This window comes from Mastigoproctus giganteus, chromosome 3, assembly GCF_048544385.1.
Source record: "Mastigoproctus giganteus isolate SK-2022 chromosome 3, ASM4854438v1, whole genome shotgun sequence".
Lineage (NCBI taxonomy): Eukaryota > Metazoa > Arthropoda > Arachnida > Uropygi > Thelyphonidae > Mastigoproctus > Mastigoproctus giganteus.
In genome coordinates this window covers 176,198,995-176,217,602 of record NC_143577.1, presented here as the reverse complement: position 1 = coordinate 176,217,602, position 18,608 = coordinate 176,198,995, and the positions used below count along the sequence as shown (strand labels likewise).

General features: G+C 37.4%; 1 protein-coding gene across 1 annotated transcript in view; it reads left to right on the top strand.

Annotated features, from left to right (window-relative positions):
* The first annotated feature begins 3,360 nt into the window (after positions 1–3,360).
* Positions 3,361–18,608, top strand: part of LOC150088429 (uncharacterized) — a 132,943-nt gene continuing 117,695 nt past the window's right edge. Inside the window, exon 1 of the mRNA XM_090370773.1 lies at positions 3,361–3,488. Within this exon, the coding sequence (XP_090226899.1) occupies positions 3,372–3,488 (117 nt within the window). The 5' untranslated portion in view covers positions 3,361–3,371. The remainder of the gene's footprint in view (positions 3,489–18,608) is intronic.

Sequence of the window (18,608 nt, the reverse complement as noted above, 5' to 3'; positions counted from 1 at the left end):
TGTTTACTTGTGGGTTGAATTGGGTTAAATTGGGGCTCATTTCCCACGCCCGAGTAGTTCTCATTAAGCAACGTCATATCTTGGTATTCTGAAATATTAGTTTCATTCTCATTGTGATGATTCAAATCTCCCAGCTAGTGGTCCTATAGTAGTGTTATACTTTCCTCCTAAGTAAGAGCCGTTCTTCCTGCAGTCTAAATTGAATGCGCAACATCTCCGGCAGGACGCCATAATTTGTTACCACACATAGAATAGTTTACATCCCAGGGAATTTTGTTTCCACATGTTTGTAAAGGCTCTACCATGCATTATACTTTTCTCTAACGATCATTCATGTGTATTTCCATCTTGCTCGGCTGTATTTATTTTCGAGGGCTTGCATTTCATTGTCTCCCCTGTACTTACACCTCTGATACAGCTTTAATGGTTTCCTTATGGAGAGATGTCAGTCCTGGTGTCCACCACTTGACCACCGGAGCATTTCTTATCTGGATGTGTCTCATAGCCTTTGCAGTCTCCTGTAACTAATCTTATAATAATTGGGCAGCTGCAGTTCCAGGTAGTGCACTAATCACGTGCAGCGTTACCGCTCCAGTTTTGAAACGCAACTGTTCATCAAAAGTGTCCCAGTTTGCTGATAATGAAAATCTACCCAATACACCCTGTGTATTCCTAGGGGTCTGCACGGATAGCACAGTAGTATCGTCGCTGTCCTCCCCACACTGAGTCGAAAAGGCTCGGGTTCGCATCCCGTCGATGACGCGAGGAACTTTAATAGGCTTTATTCACACCGTGGCTGAGTTTAGTCGGTCTCAGGTGTAAATAACAAAGTTTGTTTCCCCATTTTTTCATTTAGCAAAATAGTGATTTTGCTATACGAAAACGTGTGTTCTCTGGTCGATGTGTCTGTTTTGTTGGACGAAAAAACCCCAGTTTCTGGGGAAAAACCTTGCTATCTACGCCTGAGACCGACTAACTCAGCCACGGAGTGAAAAAAGCCTACTAAAGTTCCTCGCGTCATCGATGGGACTCGAACCCTGGCTCTTTCCAACCGGTGTGGGGAGGACTGCGACGGTACCACTGTTCTACCCGCGTAGACTACATGAAGTTACAGGCAAAATATACTAGTATTTCATAGCCGTAGTTGTCTTATGACGTTTCATAGCTTTAGTTACTTTGCTGCTTAACACGCATTCTTTCATTCACTCTGTTATCCATGTAGGTAGTGTAACGTTTATGATTACTATCTTTACATACCATATGGAATAGTACTGATTTTGAATTCTATCAAGATAGGAAGAATTTTTATATGCTCTTTTCATACCGTGGTTGTGTACAATCTTCCCTACCCAGGAATTTGGATGCATGTTTCATGCAACAAAATGGGGAACCCGTCAATACAATACATGCAATTTATAGAAATAATACACTGATGTCTCACAGCTCAAGTTGCTTTGAACTCGATTCTTGAACCACCCCTGAGGTCTGGCAAAAAGTACATCTGGCGAATTTTGATATGATAATTGTCAATTCTGGGGGAAACCACACAGCGCTTTGAATGTGTGAACCAACAAGGATAGATTTACCGAAGCATTGTGACGCAGTTTCTCACGAGAGCTGAAGGTCGCGATGGGGGTGGAACAGTGGAATATTTCATCCAGGGTCGCTAAAATATGTACGCGAGGGTTCCAGATTACCAAAATCTGTTATTGCTCCCGGATCTATCGGTGCTGATAGAGTTGTTTCTCAATGGTTATTCACATTGAGGTAAATGCAACGCAATTCATCCTGAAAGAATTGGATCTGTAATAATGGAGCTTTGGAACAGCCCTCCTGAGTAGCATAATCGGTAGAATCGCTGTCCTCCCTACATCGGGTGTAAAAGATCTGAATTCGAGTTCCGCCAATGATGTGAGGAATTTTCATGTGCCTTTTCACGGCGTGGGTGTCAGTCGGTATCGGGCGTGGATAGCATTTTTTCTCCCGGAAACTCGAATGCTTCATCCAGCAAACAGAAAATCGACCACAGATCACACGCAATTTACGGACAGTGTATACGGAGCAATATGGCCTTAGTTGCTGATGCTCCTAAAACTCTTATTGCATACTGCTTTGGAATCACCCCAGGGCCCCACATCTGGTGAATATGGGCATGGCACACCCAGGGTCCTGAGCTGGATATCATCATTCTTCTCTTCTTGGTGACTCTCTCTCTCTCTCTCTCTCTCTCTCTCTCTCTCTCTCTCTCTCTCTCTCTCTCTCTCTCTCTCTCTCTCTCTCAGAGTGGCTCAGGAATTTTTTTTTTTTTTTTTTTTTTGCTGGTGCAGCATAAGCCTCAGGCTTCCTTGCACCATATAGCTAATAATAATAATAATAATACTCATTATGTGTTGGTTATAGCGCAAGGAAAAAATGAATATTGTGGTCTCTCTTTTAGGCATGTTGGATTGTGATTTAGGGTATTTATATGAGTTAAGGGTATATAAGGGATATGGGAAGTCTAGTGCTCTGCATATGTTTGGTGTTTTGTTTCCCTTCTACCTTTTTGGTGGCCCTTGCTGGTCGCACAATTGGTAGAATCGCCGTCCTCCCCATACCCTGCGGAAATGACCTGAGTTCGATTCCGGTAGATGACGGGGAATTTTTATGGACCTTTTACACAACGTGGCTGATCTCAAGATAGGTACATGGTTTTTCGCCCAGAAAAACCAGAGTTTTCGGGAGAAAAAACGGTATATAAGGTAAATCGACCACAGAATTATTAATACACGCACTTTACAAATAATACATAAGGCGCAGTACGGCCAAAGTCGCTGTTACACCAAAGAAAGATACCTTCATGGGAAGAATAGATTATTATTATTATCATTAGCTATATGGTGCAAGGAAGCTTATACTGCACCAAACAAAAAAAAATTTTTGAATTACCCTGAGAGAGAAAGAGAGAGTCTCAGAAGTAGAATGGAATCACCAAGAAAGAGAAGAATGATGATATCCAGCTCAGGACCATGGGTGTGCCAAGCCCATACTCATCACATGTGAGTCCCTGAGATTAATTAATATTCTGTTATTATCAGTTAGCTGGCTGTTTTTTTTTTTTTTTTTTGGAAATGCCTTGTGTAATTGTTTAATTTTGTAATTCAGTTGCATTGTACCATATCTTGCAAGACAGATAAATTTTGATATTTATTTAATTATTATAGTGATCATTGAGTTTTTAAAATTCGAACAATCGCTAGCTTACACAATGAAAACAGGGAAATACATATGCAATTGTGTTAAGTCTGTTGAGTATGGATTTTGCTGTTTAGTTCGCGATGTAATCTGGAAGTATGGTTTGGTTTGCTCAGGTCAAATAATAAAATACAATCATGGCTGAAGAAAAATCTGTGTCCGAGCTGCCTACAGAAGACACTGAATTCAAAACTCCAAGCGAGGCAATAAGCTTACTTGAGGTTTTCGAAGATAGTCTTCGAAAAGCAAAAAAGGTGATTGGTTTTTTTTTTTTTTTTCATTCTCAGAAGAAGCTATAAAGGAAGCTTATTTTTTTTTTAACATAAAATATATTCCAAAATCATTTATTTTAAGAACATATTCGTTTGTGACCGACTACGTTTTGATTTCTTAGTTTGTTACTGATTTAAATAATAATATGCTACGACTGCCTCATGGACTTCTAAAACGGTCGCACGGAATCCAAGAGAACCTAACGGTGTTTTCTGGTTAAACATTTGATGTGAAACGAAAATGAAACAGTGGTTAAAATTTATTTCACCTAATTGAACCATTGTTTCTAATAATTGGCCCACTTCTCCACCTTAGCCCAGTATTGGCCCACACTGCTTATGGCTTTTTTTTTAACAAACAAATAATTCCACGGAATAACAAAATTTGTTATTCCCGTTTAATCATTTCGACTGTTTTACAGCATTTTGCTGTAAATTGCCGATAAACAGTTCCATTGTAGTCTAGATTAGAACATTATTGATTCATATAAGACTCTCCATCTCAGGGTAATTCAGAATTTTTTTTTTTTCTTTTCTTTTGGCTGGTGCAGCATAAGCCTCGGGCTTCCTTGCACCATATGACTAATAATAATAATAAAGCTAATGCTAAAAAGTAATAATGATTGTTTTGACAAACCAGTGCCTTTACCATTGTGGATGAGTGGGGGGAGCAAAAGCAGTGCTCAGGGGAATCATTAAGCTTTAATTATCATACGCAATTCCTGCCACCATCAACTTGTGTTGTAGCAGGAATTGGAATATCAGCATTATATTTGACAGGATGCATTTCTGGTGGCAAGTTTTTTTTTTTTTTTTTTTATCTCTCTCCATTGACTCCATCCAAAAATTTTCAACGTAGATTGACATATAATGTGCAAGGTAACATTTGTCTGAGCCACTTATACAGACACCAAAATATTCACAATATGCTTTCCACAAGAGATATATGGTAACATTTCTGTTTTAAGGGTGTAATACTGTTGTAAGTATAGCAGAAGGAAACAGGATGCTCTACACGTTTCAATTTTATCACATCAAAAAATAAGATAGGCTAAGGTATGATATAGGCAATGGTATAATTATCCCTGCTGGAAAAATTCCTGTATATCATTGACAGACCCCATGAGCAGTTCTAGGGGCTTGTTTACACTGCACAGAGAGAGTGTCGAAGAGAAGGGAATCATCAAGGAAGAGAAGAATGATTAGCATTAGTAGAGGCATATGATGCAAGAAAGCAAGCTTATATAGCATCAGCCAAAAAAAAAAAACCCTTCCCCTTTCACCCAACCATTCACTCCAAATGCTTGTCTAGTTCTGCCTTGAACTTATTTAAGTTGTCGACCTTCACTACAGCAGATGGAAGTTTGTTCAAACTATTAACCACCTGCTGGCTAAAGGCAAATTTCCACAATTGTTCTACAATTGTCTTTCCTCAATTTGAATTTATGTCACCTCAGGTTCGTAATTTGAGCAAGAGAAAGAATTTCATCAGCATTGAGCTTGCTCAAACCATTCATGGTAATCTGATTGAGGTGTATAATGCCTTGAGCTCCAGACACTGCAGTTTGCAGAACTTAAGCCTTTCTTGGTAACAGCAACTCTTTGTTCCATTCAGTAATCTCATTGCCCTTCTCTGTACTCGTTCCCGCTATGATGATATCCATCTCAGCACCCTGGGTGTGCCAAGCCCATACTCATCAGATGTGAGCCCTTGGGAAAAGCAGTGGCCATTTATAATCCCTGTTTGCCTTCTACCATATAACTATCCCTCTATCCATAGTAATACTTTCCCACTAATGTCACATTTCTCCAATTTATACAAAACAACCATATATGTATGATAAAGTATCAAAGGCTGTACTGAAATCTAAGTAGATGTCAAAATTATTCTTTACATCCAGTTCCTTTGTGACAACCTCATAGTAACTAATTAGATTTGCAAGACATGATTTCCCTTTAACAAACTCATGCTATGACTGTCTATCAAGATGATCTTGCATTACTTCTTTAACTAATGATTAGTTATATTCCCTGCCAGAGGTTAAACTGACAAATCTATAGTTACTCACTTCACCTTTGAACTGCCCTTGTGAATAGGAGATACATTTGTCTATCTCCAGTGTACAGATACTTCTGAACTTAAGAATATCCTCATTATTATAGCCAGAGGTTTAACTACCTCTTTTACAGCTTCTTTTAATATAATTGGATAGATTCCATCAGCCCATGTGCTTTGTTCACTTTTAGCTGCAGCAGTTTCTGTACAACCATACTTTCTGTATAAAATAATTTAACTCCAAATCAGTATTAGACTTTTAACTTCATGTGTGATGCAAAATATTTATTCAAATTATCAGCAATCTGTACAGAATCTTCAATAGTCATATGATTCATATCCATTGGACCGATGTGGTTCATCCCTTTTCTTCTAGTGTTAACATACACAAAGAATTCCTTGCTGCTTTTCTTTGCACTCTTTATTATTATTAGCCATATGGTGCAAGGAAGCCTGAGGCTTATGCTGCACCAGCCAAAAAAAAATTTTTTTTTTTCTGAATTACCCCAAGAGAGAGAGAGAGAGAAGTAGAAGGGAATCACCAAGAAAAAGAATGATGATATCCAGCTCAGGACCCTGGGTGCACCAAGCCCATACTCACAAGATGTACAGATATTATAATCATCCCACTAATTTTTTTTCTTTGTCACTGAGCTCATCAGTTTATGTGATGGTCCCTTTCAATCTAAATCTCAAGCAGTATCTTTTAATTTGCATAAGATGCTTGGCAGCTTCAGATTATCTCTCCAAACAGTTCCCATTTAGCATTTATATGTTTTAATATGCATCAGTTGGTTCCACTGAAAGGAATTTAAAAAATGTCTGCACCTGTTATTAGCATTAGCAAGGGCACATGATGCAAGAAACCAAACTTATATAGCATCAGCCAAAAAAAAAAAAAAAAAAAACCCTTATTTCACCCATCCCCTCGCTCCAAATGTTTGTCAAGTTCTGCCTTGAATCTATTTAAGCTATCAACTTCTACAACGACAGATGGAAATTTGTTCCGGCAATCAACCACCCGTTGGCTAAAGGTGGTTGATTATTCTGAGCAAGAGGAATAATCAACCTCAGGTGATTATTCTGAGCAAGAGGAAGAATCCCATCGGCATTGAGCATGCTCAAACCATTCAAGGCTTTATACACCTCTATCAGATCATCTCGCCGGTGCCTAGTCTCCAGACACTGTAATTTGCAAAACTTAAGCCTTTCTTCGTAAGTGCAACCCTTTGTTCCATTCACTAATCTTGTTGCCCTTCTCTGTACTTGTTCCAGCAGCTCTACATCCTTCTTGAAATGAGGCCTCCAGACCTGTATATAGTACTCAAGGTGTGACCTGACCATTGCATTATACAAGGGAATAATCACCTCTTATCCCTGCTAGAAAAATTCCTGTATATCATTGACAAGACACCATGAGCTACTCTTGCAGACCATCTGCACTGCTCAGAAAACTTCATATCGCACAATTACCCCCAGGTCTTTTGTTATTCTCTACCACTGTCAGTGTAGTACTACAGAGTTGATGCATTGCTCTGGGATTACTGAGTAATGTATCAACTTTACATTTATCAATGTTAAACTTCATTTGCCACCTCTCAGCCCATCTGCTCAACCTTTCTAGATCCTGTTGCAGCAGCATAGTGTCAGTAGTGTCCCTAACAACCCTGCCAATCTTTGTATCGTCTGCAAACTTGGACATTAAGCTTGATATACCATCATCAATATCATTTATAAATACAGAAAACAACAATGGACCCAACACTGAACCCTGAGGGATTTCGCTAATAACATTAGTCCACGATGAGCAGTGTCCATTGATTACCACTCTGTCTTCTCCCCCTCAACCATCCCTTTATCCATAGCAGCAATTTGCCTCCAGTGCCACACTGTTCCAATTTGTGCAGCAGTCTTCCATGTGCAACAGTATCAAAGGCCTTTCTAAGATCCAAATATATAATATCATAGTTATTCCCTGCATCCAGTTCTTTTGTGACTGCATCATAGTATCCAATCAAATTGGTCAGGCAAGACTTTCCCTTAACAAAACCATGCTGTGTCCAAGCTATAACCGAAGTCTTGTCTAGATGATCCTGCAGTGCTTGTTTAACCAGTGCCTCCATTAATTTTCCTGGAACAGAAGTTAAACTCACAGGTCTATAATTACTTGTGTCAGCCTTTGATCCTCCTTTGTGAATTGGGGTCACATTTGCACATCTCCAGTCTATAGGTACCTCTCCTGAGTCCAAAGAAGCTCTCATAATTATGGCTAAGGGTTTGCTTACTTCCTTTGCTGCCTCCTTTAATATAACTGGATAGATCCCATCCACCCCGGGTGCCTTTTTTATGTTTATCCTCAACAATTTCTCCTCCACTTTCCTCTCGGTTATTACAAAATCATCTAGCTCACTGCCAGAGTTTACTTCACCTCTGGCATTCCCCTCGCTGAATAACTCCTCATGTGTGAATGTAGATGCAAAATACTCATTTAGTTTGTTAGCCACCTGAGCAGGATCCTCAACTGTTGAATCATCAATATCCAGTGGACCAATCTGATTCATCCCTTTCCTTCTAGAGTTTACATAGGTAAAGAACCCTTTTCTGTTTTTCTTTGCATCCTTTGCCAAGGATTTCTCATAATCTGCCTTTGCTTGCCTAATCTCCTTTGTGACTTGGTTAGACCAGCTTATATCTATCATAGGCTTCCATGTTACCCATTAATTTATATTTACCCCATGCATCTTCTCTGCCATATGTGTCATTAGTTCATCTGATATCCGTTTAAGCCTAAACCTTGAACAATATTTCTTAGTTGGTATGTAAAGCCTAGTAACTTCTAAGATAAGTTCTTTGAATGCTTCCCAATTTGAATTTGCTGTTGGTAACATCATCAGTTGGTCCCACTGTATAGAATTTAAATACTGTCTCAGACCATCGTAGTCGCCTTTACAAAAGCAAAAGCCCTTCCCTTTACCCCTGATGGTAGTTACCTCTTTGAGGAAATCCCACTTCAGCACACTGTGATCACTGCCACCTAGTGGTTCCTTTTTCTGCAGATTCTTAATGCATGAAGAATCACTACTGTTAATCAGATCAAGAGTATTACTCCCCCTAGTTGCCTCCCGAACATGCTGATATAGAAAACAATCATCCAATAAATCCACAAAAGCCTTGCTAGTGTGTGAGTGACCAACCCACAAATTCCAGTCAGTTAGATGCCTAGAAGCTTTCAAGATGTGGGTGTGGAGGAGAGTGGAAAGGGTGAAATTGGGTGGACAGAGTGAGTAATGAGATTTTGAGGAAAGTAGAAGAGAGAACGTTTGTAAAGAATTAAGAAGGAGACAATATAACTTTATAGGACATGTATTGAGAAGAGAAAGCATGTAGAGGAAAGGGATTGAGGGGTAGATGTTTGGGAAGAGAACTGTTGGGAGGAGAATTGGAATGATGGATTGAATGATAAGAGGAAATTATGCAGGAATTAAAAGTATAGCACAAGATAGAGAAGTATGGCACCAATGGAGCCCTGAACCTGTCTGAGGGCAGAGAACTTGAAGAAAACAAAGAGTTTAGAACTGCAAAATACAAATATGAAACACAGATCTAGATAAGCAACTTACTGTATTTATTTCAAATGAATTATATTTGCCTGCCGTGTTGAATACTGGTAAACGACAGAAGTCACATTGATCATCTGATTGCATAAAACCAATCAGATGAGCAGCGTGACTTCTGGGTATGTGGGACAGGTGGAATCCCTTTGGCTCTTATCTCGTGCTAGCAGCAGCACTAATTGACTCAATTGTGTGAAGGTCAGGAGTGCGAATAATGCGTTCCCAGTAAAGTCCCTCGTAATCCATTCATTATATGGAAATTTTCTTCATTCTGCTGAAACTATTATAAATGTAATTACCCAGTGAAAATTTAAAATAATTGCTAAATAGAAAATTTTTCTATAAAGAAGTTCATTAAACAGAGGTCCGACATGTATATGTCAAAAAAATTTTTTCTGCCCTCCAGAACTGCCGCCATTAAGCTATGCTTAGCTCGCCTACCCACTTTTGGCGACCCTGTATGTTGCATTTGTCATGTTAAACTTCAATTGCCACTTCTTGGGCCATCTGCTCAACTTTTCTAGATCCTGTTGCAGTAGCACACTGCCATTACTGTCATTAACAACCCTGTATATCAAATACAGAGTTGATATACTTAAATATACAGGGTTGTATATTTGAGTACATCATACTGATGAGAATATGATTGAGTATATCAAATTAATGAGTATATCTTGCATATATTTGACTATATGATGAAGTATATCAAATTGTTGAGTGTGTCTTGCAGGCTACATAGATATATTGTACGAATTGCTCTCAATGTGAAACTACATTTGAAAATCAATTTTTCATTTTCATTCAAAATTTGGAATTGACCTATTGTGTTTTTCAGAAATTGTATTGACCTGCAATCAAAAAAAAAAAAAAAAAAAAAAAAATGACTGTTCTAAAATGTGCATGTTTATCTTATTAAAGTGAGATGTATGAGTGGATGCTGAATTCATTTATAATGCTCATTGATATTTAATGACTTTTAAATTCTTTTTGGAGATTATACAAATTGCTAGTCTGTTGCTAAAAAAGAAAGCTAGAATTTACTTATCCTTATATATTATTATTTATATCTAGGTAATTCCAATGCATCAGTTGTTCTTAATTACTAAAATGACAAAAAATCAAGATAAAAAAACAGTTGCAGGTAATCCATTATCTATTTCTATTATACAGTTGCTTTGGTTTTATATTATAATTGATTTTCATCATAATTTTTTTTTTCTTTATCTCTCATTCAGTACATGTTATTTATTATTAATTCCTCGTGTTTTTTTCCATCAACTGTGATTCCATTGTGTTTTCTGTTTAGGGTCCCTTTATTGTGAGTTTTTATTTTTTATTTATTTTTTTTTTTGGTTTGCCGCATTCAGAGAAAAATATCTTGTTTAACTCGGCACACCATAAGGGAATCATTCCTTGACCTGGCAACAGATGTGAAATTTATAAATCCAGGCTCGTTTAAAGCAAAGTAGAAGTGCTTTTAAATCCTACAGCCTGATTCCAAACCAAAGAAGAATTTTGCTGTTGCTGCTTTGTAGTTTAAATTGGAGATTTTTGATTAACAACAAAACTGTATTTTGTTTTTAACTAGCTGAACTTGTTCACTCCTATATATATATTTGATTTTTTTTAAATATGTTTATTATAAGCACTGCCTAAGAAAAAAGAAGTGGGAGCACCTTTTGCTACACCCCTAGTACAAAGGTCATTCAAATGAAAACCACAAACCATTATAAAATGCGTATTATTCATTGAAGTCTATTGACAGCATTGAATACCCATGTGGCACATTGCTGTTCAAAGGTGCTACCATCTTTTCAAGATGGTGTCACCTTTGAATTCTTTGAATTCTTGAAGGTAGAGATGCTATCTACAGTCCAAATTATGAATGCATAAGGAATAATACCCACTGAAATTTATCACAGAATTGCTGTTGAGGATTCTCAACCTGGGCAAGCATGTTGTTGTGACACCAGAAGTCACAGTGGCAGTGGAAGGACTTATATGTGGGAAACCATTGCATTACAGTTGAAGAAATTGCCACAGTATGCATGATTAGTGTTGGTTCAGCACATACTATCATTAGCAAGGAGTTACACTTTATAAAAATGTGTGTAACTTATTTATGTGTGTTTTAATTATTTAATTATGTGTGTTTGGATTCCTCTGTGGAAACAACGTGGAACACGCGTTAAGTTGTCATTCCTTCAGGAATGACAGTGTACAAATACGGACACGCGTTTATCTGATAAAAAATCTCATTTTTGCTTTTTCCATCACTTCTGTCACACCAAGCTGATGCGATGGTATCCTGACAGTTCTTTTCTGTTGAATATACCCTTCTTGAATCTTAACAATTAAAAGAATGGCTCTGTCCCTTTCTATCATGTTCATCTTTCCTGCACACATTGTGATTGCCATTTTAAAATTTATCAAATAGAATATCAGAAACATGAGAATGACACTGTTTCTGATATTCCTGTAATGTAAACATTCATAAATTTAATCTGTACTTCAAAATCTTCAATTATATATATCATTTATTATATAATTTATCATTCATTACACCAATTATTAACTATTTGTTAACTATTACTTGTAGGTAGAAGGAATTTGTTTTGTAGAGATGGGATACACTTGAACAAAGGTGGTGCAAAAGTTTTACCAATATTACTGAGGATACCTTAAAGGTTCAGGGAAACTGCTATTTGTGGGGGGGGGGATGTGGGTAATACTGACACGCATTTATCTGATAATATTGGTCAAAGTAACTCTTGCACATACCTCAAGAGTTCTTATCTGTTACCCCAACTGGACATATTATCTAGATGTTCTGAGGACAGAAACGTTTCAAGTGAGCAGGTAGCTAATGCCAGGGAAGCGAGCCTAAAAAACTTCAAGGGTTGTGTTAGGGTAGTTAAATATATAAGAACAGTAAGTCTTAATTGTTTATATAGTAATGTTAGAAGTGTCGTCAATAAAATGAGCGAATTCGAACTGCTGGTTAAAACAAGTAACGCGGACATAATAGGGCTTACGGAGACGTGGTGCCACCCGGAAATTGGGGATGATGAGTTTCAGTATGGCTTGTATAATGTATTTAGGAAGGATAGGATAGATAGAAGGGGTGGTGGGGTAATGCTTCTTATCAGAAACAGCCTGAGTGCGACGATAGCTTTCCCGGATTCAGACATTTCACATGCTAGTATAGAATCTGTATGGTGTGAGATAGTTGGAAACAAAGGTATAATGTGAGGAGGAGTAATCTACAGACCATGTGATTGTGAAGATTATGACGAAAGCCTCTACATGCAAATGGAATGGGCAAGTAAGTGTCAATGTCTTATTATGGGTGATTTCAATTTGCCTCTAATTGATTGGAGTAAATGGGAAGGAAACTCGACATGTGGAACAAAATTTTTAAATCTACTAGATGACTGTTATTTGTATCAACATGTCAGGGAAAGTACTAGAGAAAAGAATATCCTAGACCTCATCATCACCCATGAATCAGATGACATAACAGGGCTGACAGTAGAGGAACCAGTAGCAGGAAGTGATCACGGAGTTCTACAGTGGATGATGATGAGGGAGGTAGCAGTAGTAAAAGGCAAAGGAATGGGTTTTAATTTCAAAAAAGGAAATTGCCTTAAGGTGCTACATGGCCTCTATTAACTGGGTAGATATCGCACAGAGAATGAATACAATTGAACTGTGGTATGCTTTTAAAACATTAATTGCAGATACCTTGAATGCGTATATACCATTAAAAAAATACCCCACGAGGAGGGTTCCAAGTTGGATGAATAGTGAAGTTGCCACATTTACTTGTGCAGAAAAAGATGGCATGGAAAGGTTACAGAGCAATAAAAAGTACTGAAGGCTATAACAGCTACAAGATGATCTGTAATAGAGCCACAGAAAAGGTTCGACAGGCAAAGACAGTTTATGAGAAATCACTAGCAAACAGAGCAAAGAGGGGGAATAAGGAATTCTTCACATATATAAATGCCAAGGATACTCAGCATGATTTTGTAAAGGGAAAATCATGGATGCGAGTCAATGGAGAGAGAGAGAAACAAAAAAAAACGTGCCACCAGAAATGCATCCTGTCAAATATAATGCTGATATACTAATTCCTGCTACAACATAAAGTTGATGGTAGCAGGAATTGCGTATGATATTTAAAGCTTAATTTTTATTTTATTTTATTTTATTTTTATTTTATTAATAACAAGATACACAACAGGTAACCATTAACAGTGTATCTGAGATCAGAACAATAAACATAATAACAATAATATGAAATCCAACAGGAAGATAAACATTGATATAGATTCAAACATTAAAATCATATGTACAAAAGGGGATTGCATTAAGTTATTACCGGTAAAACAAGTAATAATTAATCAGTCAGAGAATAGAAAAATAATAAAACACGTAATACTAATAAACTACAATAATTAGATCAGAGCTACTTTGTAGCTCTGATCTAATTAAATTAAGAGAAGAGGCAAACTTGTGGATGGAGTTCATCAGTGATTGGAAGTTGTCAAAGAAGTCAATGAGAGAGTCATTTGCTGTTTTGCTGATTCTGTTCAGTGAACTGAACTTCATAAAGTCCGTGGTGGCAGAGTCAAGGCGAAGCGGTGTAAGGTTCCTGACTTGTGTACAAGGAGCATCGAAGTTGATTTTGCTAAGGATATCAGATGCTTCATAAGTTCCAGTGATTACTTTGGCGAGAAGGGTGATGTCAGCAGTAACTCTTCTAGTGCACAGAGGCCTCAGATGAAAGTAATCACACAGCGATTTATAATACACTGAGTGATAGAATAGAGGATTGCGGTATGTAAGGTAATGGACCAAATTTTTTTGGACTGCTTCAGTTTTGTTAGTTAAAGTCTTTGTGTGAGGATTCCAGATGGGTGAACTGAATTCAAGGATTGGCAGAACAATAGTTTTATAAAGGATAACCACATATCTGTAGTTTTTGAATTTGTATGTGTTCCGTTTGATGAATCCCAGTGTTTTGAATGCTTTGCTGGTGATTTTAAGGACATGAGCATCGAATTTAGCACTGCTGGAGAAGAGAATCCCCAAGTCGTTAACTTGGTCACACCTTTCGATGATCACAGAGTTAATACTGTACTCCGTATTTATTAGTTGTGGAGATCTGCCGGATGAGAAAGAGATTAATGATTCCCCTGAGCACTGCTTTTGCTCCCCCCACTCATCCACAATGGTAAAGGCACTGGTTTGTCAAAACAATCATTATTATTTTTTAGCATTAGCTTTTTTATTATTATTATTTGGTTCGCTATTTTGAAAGGGTTACTCACGAGCTGGATTTAGGGAATAATTTCGACATTGTTTATTTAGATTTCAGCAAAGCTTTTGACTCAGTCCCACATGAGCAGTTGCTTTATAAGCTGGAACAGGTTGGAATCACTGGGAAAATCCTTAGATGGAGAGCAGGATGGCTTCCGGGCAGGAGGCAGAGGGTTGTGATAAATGGCTATTCCTCAGATTGGGTTGATGTAAGAAGTGGGATTCCCCAAGGATCAGTATTAGGACCACTGTTGTTTTTAATTTTCATAAACGACATTGATGAAGGGATAGAGGGTGTGATGTCTAAATTTGCAGATGATGTTAAAATTGATAGAGTAGTTAATGATCACTGTCAAACTGAGCTTCTTCAGAGAGACCTAGATAGACTTCAGGAATGGTCAGAAAAATGGCAGCTATGCTTTAATCCAACAAAGTGTAAGGTATTACACCTGGGAAACAGTAATCCCAAAATAACTTATTCACTTGGTGGAGTTCAACTAAACCCAGTACTGGAGGAAAGGGACTTGGGTGTTACGATACGGTCAGACATGAAATTCTCTGAGCATTGTAAACAGGTTGCAAGGAAGGCCCATAGTGTCCTATCGATGATCTATCGAACTTTTGCAAGTAGGGATAGGGATGTGATAATCCCATTATATAAGGCTTTTGTTAGACCACACTTGGAATACTGTGTTCAAGTATGGAGACCGCACCTAAAGAAAGACATCGAGCTTCTTGAAAGGGTGCAAAGACGGGTAACTCGCCTGGTGAGATCGGCAAAAGGGCATCCTTATGAAGAAAGACTTTGAATATGTGGGTTGCAGAGTTTGGAAACTAGACACCTTAGAGGAGATTTGATTGAGGTGTTTAAGGCTCTGAGAGGCATCAGTAAAATGAATGAGGACGAAACTTTCAAGATTATAAATGATGCTAGAACTAGGGGACATAAATTCAAGTTATGGGGGGAAATGTTTAGATTGGACTGCAGGAAGTTTTATTTTAGCCAGCGAGTTATAAATTACTGGAATAAGTTGCCTACATGGGTGGTAGAGGCTGACAGTTTGGGGAAATTCAAGGGTCATCTGGATAGTACCTTCGGGTCAGGGAAACACATAGGATGATAGGTTTAATTTCTTTTTCTTTTATTAATTATTATTATTTATTATTTTTTTTTATCATTGTTTTATTCGGTTTTTTTTTTTTTTTTTTTTTTGGCTGGTGCAGCATAAGCCATAGGCTTTCTTGCACCATGTGGCCATTACTAATATTAATACTGTGCTCCTAACAATTAATATACAACTGTAAGGGTGTCTTTTTAGTGTTCTTTGTAACACTAATCCCATGTAGTTTTTCATGGTAATGTTTTTACCAGGAATATTTCCATTGGATATTGGGATAGTTTTAGCTCTGTCTCATATATGTTGAAAAGAGGATGTACACTCCAAATGGTTCCCTCTAGTTCCAGTTAAGGTTTTATTAATCATTCTTTGTGAGAATGAAGGACTTGCTCATGTGTGGAACAGAGAAGGCATTATATGGATATGCTAGATAATAACAGTATAGTGTGATATTGAAAGAAAAAAAAATCACTACATGCGCTTTAATATACCTTCAGACCATATCATGCAAAGCAATTTAAGTCAACATTTTCCAGGAAAAAAAGTATGCCTTTTTACACTAATCCCATGTAGTTTACCATGGTAATGTTTTTGCCAGGATTTTTTCTATTGGATATTAGGATAGTTCTGTCTCTCTGTCTCTCATATATTTTGAAAATAGGATGTAAGCTCCATAATGATTCCCTGTAGTTCCAGTAAAGTTTTTATTGATCATTCTTTGTGAGAATGAAGACTTGCTCTGGTGTGAACAGACAAGGCATTATATGGATGTGCTAGACAATAACAGTATAGTGTGATATAAAAAAAAAAAAAAAAAAAATCGCTACATGTGTTTAAAATACCTTCAGACCATATGATGCGAAGGAATTTAAGTCAGCATTTTCCAGGAAAAAAGTGTCTCAGAGTCAATTATGGCATTCAGCTAACAAGTTTTTCCAGAAATCTGTTACTCTCATTAGCAGAATGAGAAGTGCATTTAAATGTGATGCAAGAAAGCAAGCTTGTGTATCATCATCATCATCATCATCAGTGCCCTACCAAGGGCAGGCCTAGGCATTCACTCAACGGTCACTACTCCATACCTCTATCATAGTTTTCCTCAGTCTCTCTCTCTCTGTGGACTTCTTCCTCTCAACTTTTCTTGCCGTCACATCCTTTATTACCCCTTCACCTCACAACAGATGTCCAATTCAGTTTCTCCACCACCTTCTGATTATTTCAATTAAACGTCTCTTATTTCTCACTTTATCGCCCCATCTTAACTTTTTCATCCTCCTCCATATGCATATCTCAAAACTTTCCAATATTTTAATAACTTACAATTTCAGTGTCCATAAAGCTTATCCAGGATCAGCAAGAAAAAAAAAAAAAAATCCACTTCCACTATTCTGGATTCTCTGGCTAAAAGCAAATTTTTGCATATCTATCCATCCTTTTCACCTTAAAAGAGTAAGGATGCCCATAAGCATTTAGTGTACTCAGCCCATTTTATGCCTTAAACACTTCAGTCAGGTGTCTTTGCAGGTGCCAGTTTCCAGACACTACAGTGTACAGAACACCAGTATTTATTAGTAAAAGTTACCCTTTTGTGCCCCCTGACTAATCTTTTTGCTCTTTTCTGTACTGTTCCAGTTTGACTTCCAAAACCTGTATGCAAGATGCTGCTTAACCATTCATTATGGATAATCATTTCTTTGTCCCTGCTGGCATTTCATACTTCTGATTTTGAACATACAAGGTGTTTTTAAAGTTGTCAAACCCATACAGTTGCATATATACAGTTGATCCAGATGTCGGATAATCCGGATCGAAATATGAAAATTTCTGTTCAGGGTTCAGTTCTTTGAAAGACACGGGATTTAGGAAGGCAGATGAGTCACTCTGACTGCATGCTGATTAACTGTGCAGGGAGAGATAGAACGTATATTACATTGTCTTGCGGATTGTTCAGTATTGTTGACTCTGAATCGAATGGATGTTATTGCTTATATTGCTTCATTTGCATCCTTCTTTAAATTTTGATCGATCATCTGCTTTTCTCTCAATGGAAAAGTTGTTCCCTACCCTTAATTTAGTTTAAAAATGTCATTGGTGCTTTTTGAAACAAAAGTAAACTGATTTTATTTGAAGAAAAGAAAAAGTAACAACAGTTCTAACCATGAGGGGATGCAATACATGACTTCCCTGTAAATGCATGTAGCAAAGAGCAAACGGATGTGCTAATGTATCCCTAATTCACAAATGGAGATCAGAAGATAACAAAAAGTAATTACAGGTGACCCCCGCTTAACGCTGATCATTCGTTCCAGAAAAACAGAGCGCTAAGTGAATCCGCGCTAAGCGAGCGCCGCTTTCCCATAAGGTAACATATGTATTTGTGAGTTGCGGTCGGTGCCATAGGATATTTCCTAATCAATAATAAACAGTAGTGAAAAGAAGCACAAATGTCGGTCAAAGTATTTAATATTCAAATATTTGTACATATAAAATATTCTGCATTACATACGTATATAATTATGTGGTAACTACTTACATATCAAAATTAAACTTAAAATTCCAATTTAAATCATGAATTTAATTGATCTAAATTGATTTAATTTAATTGATGAATTTAATCATGAAAAATGTGTCGATTTTGGGTTGAACTTTGACCCTCTTCCACATAAAATAAGGGGTATTAATTTTAAATCCTCCGCAGCGTTACCACCCAACAATAAAGTCAACTGATCCTTCGCCACTTTGAAACCTGGCATGTTTTTTTTCTTCTTTCAATATGAAACTTCTTTTAGGCATTCGTTTCCACAAGTCCTGCTTCATCTATGTTAAAAATTTGTTGAGAAGTATAACACATAATACCCCTCTTCAATAATTTTAACAAGTTCTTTTTTGAAAGTTTCGGCTCCTTGATCTGCACTAGCGGCTTCTCCCTGGATTTTAAATCTATTCAACCAGCCCTTACTAGTTTTAAATGGTTCCACATTTTTTTTTT